At 43.8% G+C, this 15903-nt stretch overlaps 1 protein-coding gene across 3 annotated transcripts in view; it reads left to right on the top strand.

Annotated features, from left to right (window-relative positions):
- LOC117517358 (putative methyltransferase DDB_G0268948) overlaps positions 1-15903 on the top strand; it is a 51304-nt gene that overhangs the window by 15198 nt on the left and 20203 nt on the right. The window contains exons 1-2 of one of the 3 annotated variants that reach the window (XM_034178364.1): positions 5307-5356; positions 15735-15895. The exons of 1 other annotated variant lie outside the window; for it this stretch is intronic. In XM_034178364.1, the coding sequence (XP_034034255.1) occupies positions 5345-5356; positions 15735-15895 (173 nt within the window). In that variant the 5' untranslated portion in view covers positions 5307-5344. Of the gene's footprint in view, positions 1-5306; positions 5357-15665; positions 15896-15903 lie in introns of those variants that run through there. One more of the 3 variants, XM_034178358.1, reaches the window with a different exon arrangement.

Genomic DNA, 15903 nt, shown 5'->3' on the forward strand with positions numbered 1-15903 from the left:
CCGCTCTCACACATCCATCCCGTTTTCAGGCGAAAAACACACATAAAAAAAATCAAAGGTCAAAGGTCAACGCATCTTTCTACGCTTAATAACGGGGGTTTAAATTATGCAAACGCGATAAAACTTTAAAGGTATGATCGGGAGAGTGTTCTAAGGCGGGGTTACATTTTCACACGGAAAAACATAAAAAAAATAGGAACGCCGGTTAACACAAGCCGTGGCAATATTTAAACTCATGCAAAGGCCCTGCTAGCTGGTTACAGGAGTATTGCAGCTTTTCTTAAGGCAATAACGATATCTTTTCACAAAATCAGAAACCAAATCATCGTTCGCGATAGTATTTTCGGTGTATAAAGACACCACGTCCTGGTACGACTTCCCAGTGGCTCTGTATACAGATAATACACGCAGTGTTGTCCACATACGTCCGATAACTCGTGCTGAAGCTGTTTGTTGTGATACAGAATGTTTTTAACATCTGGGAGATTCTCCAGATATCGCAGGATGCTTTAGGTAGTATTCAAAGTCCGGGCTGAGGCCGAACGATCAAAAAATGTGGCTCAACCATTTTTTTCAATGGTGAGCGCTAACCAGTGTTCCCCCAGTAAATTCTAGGGTGGTGTTTACAATGAATATAAGGGAGGGTCGGCTTGATCCGGAATAACTCGTCAGACGCAAAACACCGGCGAACAGGTCTCCTATTAAGCCCCTCATAACAGCGTCCAATTCCAGGTGTTCATCAGTAAAAATCCACAAGGACCTGTCGCTTGGAATAATCTCCAGGAGAGAATCGTAACACGCGTACACTATCAGCGTGGTGGTATGCGGAGTCGCGACTCTGAATCTCATCTCAAGTCGCAGGGTCCCTGTGGAGACGGGGCTCAGAGCGCCGCTGTCCTCCTCCGGCTTAAATTGAAGACGTACAGCGCATAGCCGAGCGCAAAATCCTCCGGTCTATACAGAGAGATTGTAAAACTCTGACAGAGAGTTCGTTGTTAAATTCAGGCTGGAAAGCTTTAGCCGGCAGCTGTCTCCCGTTTTGACTGAGTGCGAGGTACTCCAGGTCATAGTGTGCAAATTCAAACGGGACAGATCTCTTCTCCCGCTGAATGCGTTGTGATTCACCATACCCAGAACCACATATTTGGCATGGTTTCCTAAAAACAGGTTCTCCTGGTTTGCATATCCTGGAATGGCTGGGGATCACGTAAGTCTTAACGTTGATTCGTGATAACGGGTACACGCCGTTCCCTTTCATGAGAGGTGCAGAGTGCCCAATCTCACTGCAGGGGATACGGTGACTTTCTTAACGAATAGGGACGCGCCCAGATTTTCAGCTTGAAAGTGGAGGCCGCCAGCCCCATCAGGCAGAAAGCATCGCTGGCTCGAATTAATTTAACTCTTAGATCAACGTTATCAAGAAGCCTCTCGCAGAAAAATATGTCCGCGTGCAGCGGACCCTGAACTTGAAATTCACGCGATTCGGCGCTAAAGCGCGCTCTGCTCACGAGGCCTTTATTCGGGCCCGCGTCATCCACAGCGGTCGAATTGTGCTGACCTTGTGTCCTTGTAAAACAAACCGCCCGTGAACTGCGATTTCAATGAAGCGAGCGAAAAGTTCAGCAGCGTCTCAATCATCACCCTGTATGGGTGCGTCGCGCTGGACTGGGAAATCAGCCGGTCACCCAGAGTCACGTCGACTTGCGAGAAAATCGTATTGAGAGGATAATTTATTACACCCACGCGGGCGTCATTAGCCAGGTCAGTCCCGTCGGCGTTTGTAATTTTCAATCGCAGATAAAGCAGCGTATTATTGAGGTCTAAATACCTCTCACCGTCTCCGGGGATAAAAACGCGATAGGGCCCATGTCCGTCAGGGCTGATAACGGCTGACTTCAACGTATTGGCTTTTGCTCGATGGACAGCTGGGTCCCAGGATGGCGAATAAATCCAATTCGCTCATGGTGCATTCGGGGGAATTATTTCGCAAAAGCATTGTTTAAGAGAAAATATCCCCGGACAACCTCCTCTTCTTATGCTTCCTTCGAACTGTTCTGCTTTTTAACCGTTTTGACCCGTTTCCCCGGGGGGCGTTTCCGGGGCCTTCTTGAGAGCACCATGATCCCGGACCCCCGCTGCTGCTCGGGTTCCTGACTCTGTCCAGCCCTCTCAACGCGGCTCACTACGTCGGAAGCGATGCTTCGAGCGGCGTTTTTCAGGTGAGGTTTGGCGATCGTGTATCCTTTTTAATCAGCGGCGACACAAATTTGAACAGTTTCGAAAATATGTTCCCGAGCCCGCGCCCGTACATAACAGGAGCGCCGTGGAAGCCGTGAAGGCCGTTCCCGACTTGATTTTCATAGTAAGGCACAAATCTATAAATGTCGGCTTTGTGCGCTGCCCCCGCCATTTTTTTATCCCGCCGGTTTAAAATGTAATGTCACAACCACTTTACCGTATCTGAAATCCACCGGTCAATCTTGATCGCTTTTATTCGATGCGTATTGTCTCAATATGTCTTTTGGAGACCGGGATGTAATAAGCGGGGTTGAATTTCTTTGTAATTATTTCCCCGAAATGACCTCCAATTTCGAACGCTCGGAGGAGAGGAGCAAAAGCGTCGCCCACTGCCTGAGGCTGTACAACGTCTGTATAAACAGAACAGGTGATACATCCCTGCTTTTATATCGGGGTAGCGGGGACAGCTCGTGACCCCGGGTCCGCATCTCAGCCATTGATTAGGCTGCATCCCCAGCATGTACGCCGTCGGGCTTCAAATATACCTGGCTGGTACCGTCTCCTTCCCACAGAAACTTTTTCTGGATATCGTCATATTTTAAAGTCAGATTCGGATCTATAGTCTTCAAATGAGGTTTATCACCGCTGCAATAACCTCTAAGTTATTGTAATATCCCGTGTCAAAAAAAATCGCGAGTGAACGGCGAGTTTGTTCTTGCCCGTAATTTTCATCACCTGAAACGTACAGGAAGGCTTTTCCGGGATATTTAACCAGGTGTGCGGATAAGAAATTTCCGTCAGCACCACATCCCAGTCACCCTCTAGATCCAGGTGTCGAGCCAAGTCCACCTGGTAGCATGAAATTGTGTTGTCCGGGAATACTTTTAGGCTGGCGTTTAAAGGCAGAGTCATATAAAATCCGTGTTTCAGATCCCGATCCATTTCTCATATGTCGGTTGAAGATAGATGTTCTCATATTTATACGGCCATCAGCTGGTCCGCAGGAACCCAGGAGTTAAATTTCTCTGGCCAATTTTTCCATCTGACAAATACAAATTTCTTCCCCTTGGTAAAACGTTCACGAATAATTTCTTGAACCTGATACGGTCTGTCTTTTGCTATTTTAACCTTCTGCAATTCTGGTTCATAGAATGAACCTTCAATGATCTCGCCGTCATAATCTTTCAATTTAAATGGGCGGTGTACGTTGTATACATTCTGACACCGTGAACATTTCATCCGTAAAACTTTGTTCATATTTTTTATCAAAAACTCCCCTGAGCTTGGAGACCCTGACTATATCTCCGACCTTATATTTAAACTTTGCAGGCCTCCTGCGTAGGGTGGATGCCCCGTACAAATTTTGAAACACTTGATCGACCTTTCGAGCATTACCTCATTCGGCCTCATCTTAATGCTTTTATGATAACTCTCGTTATAAGCCGTGAGTAAAGACGGTAGGACGTCGATGTATCTTCCGTGTTTTTAGCAGTAAAATATCTCTACATTCTCGTCTTTAGCGTGCGATTAACCTCTCGACAACCGAGGCTTTCAGATCAGTGGCCATGGCAAAATGTAGAATCCGGTGTTTTTTCATTAAATCCTTGAACGGTTTGTTAAAAAACTCTTTCCCAGCATCAGTCTGCAGCTTCAGAGGCACCCCGCTGTGCTTTAAGAGCGAGGCAAAGGTCTGTGAGACTTTGTGCCCTTGCTTTGACTTCAGGGGTCTGGCATACGCTTTTTTTGAGAAGATATCGATAACGGTGAGCAGGTACTTGTACCCGTCGTTAAAATCTGATAACCCCTGCATGTCGCATAAATCCGCCTGAAATTGGTTTAAGCGGGTTTGTGACAAATACTCTGTTTCTTGGAAAATGCGTCCTGGCAGGTTTGTGTAATGTGTATGCATCTTCCCCGGACAGGAAATCTGATATGCTTCATACGAATTTTAGATCCGTGTTGATCGGTCAGAGCCCTGCGTAAATGCTCCGGCCCTCCAAAACTCCCCGGATTTACCGGACTATAATATACATCCTTCATTAAACCCTCATCACCCATCTTTTAAGACGGATCTCTTCAGAATGATGAACCGGATAGTCCTTTTTGCATTTTTATATGTTTTAGCGACCATAAATATTAGTCTTTTGTTTTAAATAGGCGCTCTTGGAAACGTTAAATTCAACTCTGATTCAGCACCGCGGAGAGCGCTCACAGAGCAGCCTCGACCTTTTAATAAGACCGTGTTAAAACCCTGCATTAATTATACGAGAACCTTTTTTCCACCAAAACCTCGTTTGTATGACTCTGTCTTGCAATATGAAGCGCCTTGGGGCAACTGTTTTGTTGTGGTTTTGGCGCTATATAAATTTGATTTGTAAACATTTCACCCTTTTTTCAACATATTATTGGAAAGAACACTGACCGTCTGAGTTTTAGAATGTATGCTTTATTACATTCATTAAAGTCACACACAGAGAAAAAACAATTGTTCATGTTATTAAACACAACATACATGAAGGAAAAAAGTATGTTCACGTACAAAACTGGAAAACTCTCAGTAATACATCTCCCCCGCATTACGGTTTATTTCAGTATTCAGCTGTAAAAGTGTAGGAACAATCTCCCTCTGGGCAGTTCCAGCTGTTTCACGCGGCACGCTATCACATCCACAAACAGAGTGGGGAGGGCTTAGGGGCGGGCTTAGGGGCGGGACATAGTGACGTAATCAATTCTGATTGGCTGTGACGTCATAAGGGGCGGGATTAGGGGCGGGACTAGGGGAGGGCTTAGGGGGCAGGACATAGTGACGTCATTGATTCTGATTGGCTGTGACATCATAAGGGGCGGGATTAGGGGCGGGGCTTAGTGTCATAGTCGATTCTGATTGGCTGACAGGGCCATAAATAAGTTTAGACAAAAGGTGGGTCAGTATTCTCTCTAATGTGTAACATTTGTTGCATCACTTCATTGGTGGAATCAGGACGTTCTTGTTGCTTCACCGTCTCTGAACGATGGCTGTTCGACTGTTTGAAGGGAAAGAAATGCAGCTGCTTACTTTCAGTACCGACCAACACCAGATGAATTAATCCCTGTGATTATAGGATACATGGAAGAAAAGGTGAGTGTGTCACTGACTGATTAACATTCAAGTGTCAGTTTGTATTTTTCAGACAGATAGTCATGGGAATGGTGTCGGGTTTAGAATACTGTATCTTTGATAGAGGAAGAGACAACCAGGCAATAAAACAAGTGGAGATTAGAATTCAATTTAAGCTCGCGAGGAGTGCAGTCAGGCTGTACACCAAAGCTACACTAAAGTCTGGCCTGCGCTCCCGCTCTTTTTATTTAGGACTTCCCTACATACATGGGCGGTACAGCTCCTGAGGGGAAGAGTGATAGCGCGTGAGCTGTTGCCGCAGAACTGCTGATTGCACAATACATTCAGGACGTTCAGAACCTTTTTAATCTTGGGCTCGATTAAGATGTCTTTAAGACATCTAACGATTAATCACACTTCTTCTGACACAAGGACTAATGTATCATCACACTGTGGTTGGAACATTCAATTCTCTATTCTTTATCTTACTGCTCAGCTTCTGGCTGCGTCCTGCATGAGTCATCTTCACATGTCCTAAAAAGATCTTAGCGTGCACACAGAGATACCACAACTTGCAGAAACACATCATGTCACATATCTTAAGTAACCTTCACCCATCACATCAGTACAATACACTTTATCAGAGCAGAGAGAACTACATTCTACCAGAGCAGAGAACACAAAACATGCATGATAAATAAAACAGTGTATCTACAGAATAACTCCAACATTTCCTCTCTGTTTATCATGCATTCCAACGGTATTACATCTTCACCTAAAAGTAAACAATTGTTACTAAGCAACCACTTCTTATTCAGATTTTCAGCTGCAGGGTCATTAAACAATGGTAAGAATACATTTACACTCGTGAGGTCTTATCGTTGGTGTTGAGGTCATCGTCAGGTTCACCATAATCACCTGGATCAGGGAACAGATCTGGAAGATAGTGGTCGTAGTTGTCTTCTTCATCAGTCTCATTATCGTCATCTTCTGGATGGTTACCCAGAAGGGGGTATGCCTGAGCTGAATCTTGTCTGGCTGGTGAGATAGCAGTGGTTATCATTCTATTGACTAGACCACGTAGACAAGGAATACAACAGCATCCACACAAGGTCAGAATTGCAGCAAAAACTGCTATAGATATAAGCGCAGAGGAGACCAAAGTGCGATACTTCCCAAACACGTCCAGCCACGAGTCCCAGAATTCGGCATTAACGCCGCTGTGATCCTTCATCTTCTGTTCAGTGTCCGCAGGCCCTCAATGGCCTGGGTCAGGCTTCCATCGGCTGCTGTGTTGTTCGGTATGATGTGCAACACTGTTCTCCCAAACATTGCACAGACTCCTCCTTTCTCAGTGAGCAGCATGTCCAGGGCTATGCGGTTCTGGAAGGCCATCAGTGAGGTGGCTGCCAGTTGGGAATGTACCGCTTTAAGACCTTCCTCTGTCCAATTTCCCAATTTCTGCACGTTGTAGTGGATGTAGTTTATTCTGTCTACGTTCTTATTAATTGAACACCACCAACAGATGGAGGATTCAAATCCAGCTGTTATCTGATCAGCCAGTTTGTACTCATCAGGCACTCCTCTGGGGACTCCTATTGCGTCAATATATACTCAACAAAAATATAAACGCAACACTTTTGGTTTTGCTCCCATTTTGTATGAGATGAACTCAAAGATCTAAAACTTTTTCCACATACACAATATCACCATTTCCCTCAAATATTGTTCACAAACCAGTCCAAATCTGTGATAGTGAGCACTTCTCCTTTGCTGTGATAATCCATCCCACCTCACAGGTGTGCCATACCAAGATGCTGATTAGACACCATGATTAGTGCACAGGTGTGCCTTAGACTGCCCACAATAAAAGGCCACTCTGAAAGGTGCAGTTTTGTTTTATTGGGGGGGATACCAGTCAGTATCTGGTGTGACCACCATTTGCCTCATGCAGTGCAACACATCTCCTTCGCATCATCCGTGAAGAGAACACCTCTCCAGTGTGCCAAACGCCAGCGAATGTGAGCATTTGCCCACTCAAGTCGCTTACGACGACGAACTGGAGTCAGGTCGAGACCCCGATGAGGACGACGAGCATGCAGATGAGCTTCCCTGAGACGGTTTCTGACAGTTTGTGCAGATATTCTTTGGTTATGCAAACCAATTGTTTCAGCAGCTGTCCGAGTGGCTGGTCTCAGACGATCTTGGAGGTGAACGTGCTGGATGTGGAGGTCCTGGGCTGGTGTGGTTACACGTGGTCTGCGGTTGTGAGGCTGGTTGGATGTACTGCCAAATTGTCTGAAACGACTTTGGAGACGGCTTATGGTAGAGAAATGAACATTCAATACACGAGCAACAGCTCTGGTTGACATTCCTGCTGTCAGCATGCCAATTGCACACTCCCTCAAATCTTGCGACATCTGTGAGATTGTGCTGTGTGATAAAACTGCACCTTTCAGAGTGGCCTTTTATTGTGGACAGTCTAAGGCACACCTGTGAGGTGGGATGGATTATCTCAGCAAAGGAGAAGTGCTCACTATCACAGATTTAGACTGGTTTGTGAACAATATTTGAGGGAAATGGTGATATTGTGTATGTGGAAAAAGTTTTAGATCTTTGAGTTCATCTCATACAAAATGGGAGCAAAACCAAAAGTGTTGCGTTTATATTTTTGTTGAGTATATGTTGGCTCTCCCTCTCCTTTCCAATCTCTTTTTACTCTATGCCAATTTTCAGGCACCACAGACTTTAGGTGCGTCAACAAGTCCTTGGCTAAAATGGGAATGGCTTTTTCCTGGGAGGAGTAGGGACACTAAAGCACAGTAGCCTGACACATTCCTAGGCAATCTGTCAAAAATTCTATTATCTCCACACCACCACCACACGTCACTTCGGCTGACTGGTATAAATGAACCGTTTATCTGTATTATTCGACTACACCACTTGTCTTATTACATTTTCAGCTAAAGCTTCATAGGCTAAGAGTGTGTTAACTCATCACGTCAACAGTTCAAGCTTTTCAATATCATCATAATTCTCAACACAGTCATTATAGTTTTCTCCACTAAGGTCTGACTGTTTCAATGCTTGATATTTTGGCATAGTTTGTTGGAAAGCCAGATTACACTGTACAAATGTATTTGACACCATTTTGCCAACCATTGTTTTGATATAAGGGATCACACAACACATGCAAAGTCCAATCAGAATTAGGACTATAATAACTGGTGTCACCATTTTCAATAGTAACTGCCACCATGGTCCTGAAGTCAACCAGGACCAGGGATTCCACCGGTTCACGGCTAGGGTGTCTTTATGCATTGCATCACAAAGTTTATTCAGCTCTTCCAATGCGTCCTGCACATCCACTGAATGAATGGAGTCTGGGATGAAAGTACAGCATGTTGTGTTCAGCAGAACACAAACTCCTCCCTGTGAACCAGTAAGCAAGTCTAAAACCATGCGATTTTGCATCACCATGGTACGTAAAGCATCTATTTCAGTGTTTTGAGCTGCTACTATTTTCTCAGTTACATTCATGAACAGACCCAATCGATAATTCAGAGTTTCAATCATTAATGATTTTTTTTTTCCACTCCTATCCAGGGGAACAATGAATGTGCTATTTTATCTCCTACAGACCACAATTTTTGGTCCTTTGGTACATCCGAGCCCCACATGTGATCATGTGGTAACACATCTGGGTATATCAATCTCCTCCGTCTGGTGCTGCCATTCTTCTCTGTGGAGGTCCTTGGCACTACCACATATGTATGGTCAGTCACCTGGGTAGGTGCACACACACCACCCCAATTTGGTGGGAGACTCATGTACAGTCTGGAACCACAAAGCCAATAGATGTCATCATACACCGGAGTACCATTTACAGGTGGTAGCAAAAACTTACTAACATAAGCACATGCTTCATCCGTTCCCCATGGACAGGAGCCTGTATAATTACATCCCCGTCCAATGTGATGAAGATAAGTACCATCCACATATTATGTTTTGGTTAGGCTTAAATTATTTGATAAAACATACGTTTGGGTACACAGACGTTTCTTAATTTTACCTACAGTTTTATTCCCTGTCCCGTAAAAGCAAATCGGGAATGGCCGTTGTGATGACAATTTAACGTGATGATATTTTTGCATTTCCCTTCAGTCTAGTCAATGGAGCAGCACTTGGGCACGCTTGTACGTCCTCTGTTGAAATCCCTATCATATAAGTGGTTGCGCTGAGGCAAGTGGTGTTACATCTTATCAGATTTGCTGAGAACTGCTGCCCCCGAAATACAGTTTGATTATGCATCCGTATGATAAGACATTCTGTCACCCTAGCAGGGTACGGTTTAGCCGTCAGAGCTGGGTGTGTTGAGGATATAGGCATTTGCGAACAAACATAACAATTAGTAACGTAATTCCATAGCCAATAAATGAACATCTCTGTACCACAAATTAGTATGGTATATATGAGGGTGTCCATCTGTCTCATTCACATTATGAATAAACCTCTTCTGACGTTGCTTCCGTTGTTCTCTGGCTCGGTCCACAGTGAGCTGCAATTCTTGGGTCAACCACCAGGCCAGGAATCCGAGGAGCACAAAACACACTAAGATCACAACGCAACCGGCTGCCCTACCAACAGTCCGGCAGCGGCGGCGCTGAGCACGCCGCTCCGGGGTCTGCTGTAGTTCAGTCATGATTGCTAGGATACAGTGTTGTTAACCAACCTCACCTAATAGTGCAAGGATCTCCCTGCTTCACTGGCATTGAGACAATCTATTGCTAATTAAATAGACTCCCTTTGTAGCCAGACTTCCCCTTACACTGTGGAGGCAGCCAACACACGCTGTATCTTACAGTGACTTAGATGTATCCATGTTGATCTCTCCGCTATCTTTACTGCAGTTGGTGTTGTTAACAGCACTTGGTATGGACCTTCCCAACGAGGACTGGACCAGTTCTTCCTCTTAATCACTCTGATGAAAACCCAGTCTCCTGGCTGGACTACTGGAAGGCCGTCCTGTGGAAGATCAAAATTATTCGGCAGTAAATGTGTTTAAGTTATCTCTTTCTGTGTTAATGTCTTTTTCATAAAATCTGCTAATGTTTGTTCCTCATCTGCTGTTTTAGTATCCATGTCAAAAATTGGTAGACGATATGGTTGTCCATAAAGTATCTCAAATGGTGTTAAACCTGATGGTGTTGGTGTTATTCTCATATACAATTTTACTAGGTCCAAACATTCAATCCAGGTTCGTTTTGTCTCTTCTATACATTTCCTTAATCTTATTTTTATTGTGCCCTTTGTCCTTTCCACTAATCCTGCACTTTGTGGGTGGTAAGCACAATGATGTTTTAACTTAATTTTCATGTGTTCTGCTACTCTTTGTACAACATCATTTACAAAATGTTTTCCATTATCACTGTACAATGTCTCTGGTATTCCATAATACGGAATAATTGTCTTACACAGTGCTTTTGCTACTGTTAAAGCATCTGCTTTTTGTGATGGAACAATTTCTACCCATTTTGAAAAGGCATCAATTCATACTAGACAGTATTGATAAGGTCCACATCGATTTAGTTCAATAAAGTCCATATGAACAATTTGAAAAGGATACTGTGGTTTTGGGAATTGCCCTCTCTGGGGTCTTATACTTCCCTGTGGGTTGTGTTTCAATCAGGTAACACAGGCTTTACAAAAATTTTTGGAGTATAAATTAAATCCATAGGTAGTAAAGTATTGGTCTACCATATATACCATCCCCCCTGTCGACACACCCATGTGTCGCAATTGCAGCTGCTTTGAATAAGCTTTTGGGTAGGATGGGTTTGTTATGTATACAATAAAGTCCTTTGGGGTTTGGGGTTGCCCCATTTTTCAACCACAAATGTTGTTCCTGCGCTGGTGCCTGTTTTTGCATATCCAATAAAAGGTCAGAATCTATTAATGGTTCATTGTCTGTCTGGCAGGCGATAAGAATGTATCCAAACGTTTGGAATAATATCCAACTGGTTTATTTTTATTACCATGTTGTTGTAGCAAGACTGCACACATGAATCCCTGTTTTGTGTCCTCCATGAGAGTGAATGGCTTGGCATAATTGGGCAGAGATAATACTGTGGAACTCACAAGTTCTTGTTTAAGAGCTGTAAACTGTTCTTCAGCTTCTTTATTCCACTGTATTTTGTCAGTCATATCCATTGGTATAGAGTGTATTAAATCCTGCAATTTCTGCACCATCTCTGCATAACATGGAATCCAGGCTCTGCAATAATTACAGATACCTAGAAAAGTCATCATTTCCTTTTTCTGCTTCAGGTTTTAACGGATATTGTTTGATCCGTGGTCTCCAATCAGATCGTGGCTTAATTTTGACTGGCGGAATATTTTTCAACAGTCCTACATCTGTGGGTGCCTTCACCCAGAGATGAGGAGGCAGTTTGGCCAATAAAGTCTCATCTTCCTGTGTCAACAACACAGATGTTGTTAAATTTCAATCATCCAGATCTACTTCATGTATCACCGGTGTCGTCCAAGCACTTACAAACTTGTATTTCCGATACAAGCCTGTGGATGGACTGAAATCCCACACCGACACTGCATCTGCTTCATGCCAATCAGTTGCTTCCTCAGCTATTTTAACAATTCTTCCAAGGTCCTTCCAGGACTGAGTGTCTGCCCTTATCAGTGAAATATGCGGCACAGCCTCAGGTTTTCCTCTGTACCATTTGTCTGCACTTTGGGTCAGCACTACACTACACACAGAGGTGGTTTTTCTGTCTGTGTATAGGTGTGCTACTGTCTGAAATTCTGATGGAATTTTCAGAAATCCTGCTCCATACCTTTCATCCTTTCGTGGAGTGAATAGCATAGTTATGTGTAGATCTTTAGGTGACATCATTACTACATGTTCTCTGTTTTCACAGGTCATCAGACCTTCCTCCAATAATTGTTCAGTTTGTCTCAACTCCGACAGATCCAAGGAGTACTGCCAGGCCTGGGCCAAATTTGTATATACAGTAGCGGGCTGCCTTTTTTGTTTTCAGATTTCTTTCTGCGTGTATGGCGTGGTCTACATACTCTTGTAACCCAGCTGTTGGGAGCGTTATCATGTGTTTGTCTACCCATGCTCGGATATCTGATCTGGAGTTGGCATGGAGTGCATTTTTCAATTGTTGTTCATACACGCTATCATTTTTCAGTGGTAGAAGACCACTGTGCACTTTAAAAACTTTTTCCATTCGATTTCGATAGTCTTCGAATGGTTCATCATCTTTCTGTTTTGTGCGATTTATTTCTGTGTAATTTGACTTCTGCTGGTATTTCTGCTTAATTCTCAGCAATAGTGCGGCCAATCGATCTTCCAATTCCTGACTATCATGGGTTAATGGAGTGTGGTCTGCCTCTGCAGGATCCCAATCTCCTTTTACATCAGCCCAATCCTTTGTCACAGTTGCCATTATGACTTGTTGAACTTCATCCCCTCTAAGATTGTAGGATTTAACCAAAGCGGTTATGTCAATAATGTACTGGGCTACATCTTCTCGTGGGGGAGTTACACCTTCCACAGCTGCCTTAACGTCTGCTTGTGTCCAAGTTCGGTACACAAGAATAGTTCTTGGTCCTAACGTATGTGGATTTGCCACATGAATCATTGGATAGACTCCTGATCCACCTGGTTCCTGATCAGCCGGTGGTGCTGATGGTCCAGGTTGTTTTTCTTCATCTTTTGGTGTTTTGGATCGTGTTCTCATGACGTGTTGTGTAGGGTCTACATATGATGGGGGTTGTCCCTGTGGTAAATCTGGATAGAGTTTATTCTCCTTTATTTCAGCTTCTGGCTGACTGTGTTTTGTAGTATCCAATTTTACTACCATTTCTACTTTTGGAGCCGCAGGCCCTGTCTCATTATCTTCTTGTCTGTGAAACATCACGTTCCCCTGTTCCTTCTTATCATTTACTGTTTCTTTCTGTCTTTCCTTTCCTTCTCTAAGGCCCTTCTTTCGTTTCTCAACTTCTCTTTCCCATGCTACAATTTCACCTTGACCTTCTTTTTTTTTTTTTTTTTTACTTGTTCCACACTTCTTCTCAATACTGTTCTTTAGTTTAGTTAATGACTCTTTCTGCAGGCATCCATCAAATCCATGATCTTTTATCCACTTATCTAAGTGTTTTATTGAATTTGGATCAATTTTATTCATGTATATCCAATCTTTTGTTTTTAGAGCGTCCCGGGACTTAGGTCTCTCATTTTTACTGTTAGATTTTCCCATTTTGTGTTTTCAGAACGTTTTAGACCAGTGATGGTTTTGCCCCTATAGGGTCCTAATCCACTGGTGTTGTTACAATCACAGGGTAGTAATCAACTATTCTGAGAAGTGCATTCCCTTTCGCCACCCCGGAGGGCACAGGAAGGCCTTGCCTTTGCTTCTTCTCAAAACTTACTACTTACTTTCCTGTGAGATTTTCATAGAGGGGAGTCGAAGTGACTCCACACTCTCACTCAGTCACCTTTATTACACTCACACACAGTTATTTTATTTACACAAATACATAGAAATAACCGTACGCGTATTCTTAGGCCAGGGGAGCTCGCCCTCCCGTGGAATTTAACTAATGTCCTGCATTAGGGGACTCCACCATCCCTGCGAGGTTTAACTGCCTTTTCACTGTGCACTTATTTCCCTGTTTAACCGTGACTTTCTGTCACTATTTCACTATTTCAACATTTCTATTTTACGCAGCGGTTTAAATCCCCTGTGGGATCTTGAGCATATTTGATACTTCAGATGTGTGTGTTTGTATCTGTAGTCTAGACTCACTGACTGCATCAGTTGCTACAGACATTGTGGCAAAATTCATAATGCTGGAAACTTACTGTACGAGGTCTATTAGAAAAGAAACCGACAGTTTTCTAAAAAAAAAAACTATATGGATTTGAATCACGTGCGATTACACCAGACATGCTTGAACCCTTGTGCACATGCGTGAGTTTTTTCACGCGTGTCGGTGACGTCATTCGCCTGTGGGCAGGCTTTGAGTGAGCACTGGTCCAGCCCTCTCGGCTGAAATCCTTTGTCTGAGTCGCTGCTGGAGATGGCGCGTTGCTTTATCAAAATTTTTTCAGGGCCTGTGAGGGATATCCGAGTGGACACTATTCGAGAAATTCTGCTGGTTTTCGGTGAAAAGTTTAACGGCTGATGAGAGGTTGTGGAGTTTCTTTCGCTTTAAGGACAGCTCACAAAGCGGATCGGCGCGGCGCGGACGGAGGTGGCGTCCGTCTGGCTGTTTCGAGCTGAAAACTTCCTAATTTAAGGCTCTATTCACCCAGGACGTCATCAGAGAACAGAGAAGTTTCAGAAGAAGTCGGCATGAGGAGTTTATGCGGACATTCCACTGTTAAAGGAGATTTTGTAATGAAAGAACGTGAGGGCAAATTCGCAGAGTCGGTTCCGTGACGACGACGCAAATCCGTCTGCGCCGCGACAGGAAAAACACCTCCGTGTTGAAAAGCATTTGTAAAACTCAGGCGACTTTTGATGGCTTTCAACAAGTGAGTATCTGAGAAATTGTTTAACAGCTTGGGCATGTTCCAACTTGTCCGTTAATGTTTCCAACGGAGGTGTTTTTCCTGTCGCGACCCCCAGCGGTCAGGTCCGGCCCGACATGCGAATCTGCCAGCACGTTCTTTCATTACAAAATCTCCTTTAACAGTGGAATGTCCGCATAAACTCCTCATGCCGACTTCTTCTGAAAGTTCTCTGTTCTCTGACGACGACCTGGGTCAACAGAGCCTGAAATGTGGAAGTTTTCAGCTTGAAACAGCGAGACGCTGCCGCCTCGGAGCGCAGATCGCCAACAGGCGCCGTGGGCCGTCCTTAAAGCGACACTTACAGACCAAAATCTCTCATCAGCCGTTAAAATTTTTACCGAAAACCAGCTGAATTTATCGAATAGTGTCCACTCAGTTGTGCCTTACAGTTTTTGAAAAAATTTTGATCAAACAAAGCAGCAGTCTCTGAGCCATTCATAAACAATGAAAAAATCGACGAGAGGGTGGGCGACTCCTCACTCAAAGACTGCCCACAGGCGAATGACGTAACCGACGGACGTGAAAAAACTCTTGCATGCCCACGAGGGTTCAAGCATGTCTGATGTAATCACACGTGATTCAAATCCATATGGTTTTTGAAAAAATAATAAGGTCGGATACTTTTCTAACAGACCTTGTATAGTTAATGTAGACATATCACACACAAGAGTAAATGAGTTGCTAAAATTAAATAACATTTGTAATATTCCTGCCCTTGACCCTCAGGGTCAATCAATAAATTGATGTTTGAATAGATCTTTGAATTTTTACAGTATGTGGATATTCATTTCCTTTCAGAAGTCAGATCGGTTCAACCTTGCAGTGGATGTGGGTTGTGGTTCTGGACAAGGCACAAGATTATTGGCCCCTTACTTTACCAAGGTTGTTGGAACAGATATAAGTCCAGCCCAGCTTGAGATGGCAACGACCAACGACAATCCTCCAAATGTCTCGTACAGGTAAAGTG

Source organism: Thalassophryne amazonica, chromosome 1, assembly GCF_902500255.1.
Source record: "Thalassophryne amazonica chromosome 1, fThaAma1.1, whole genome shotgun sequence".
Lineage (NCBI taxonomy): Eukaryota > Metazoa > Chordata > Actinopteri > Batrachoidiformes > Batrachoididae > Thalassophryne > Thalassophryne amazonica.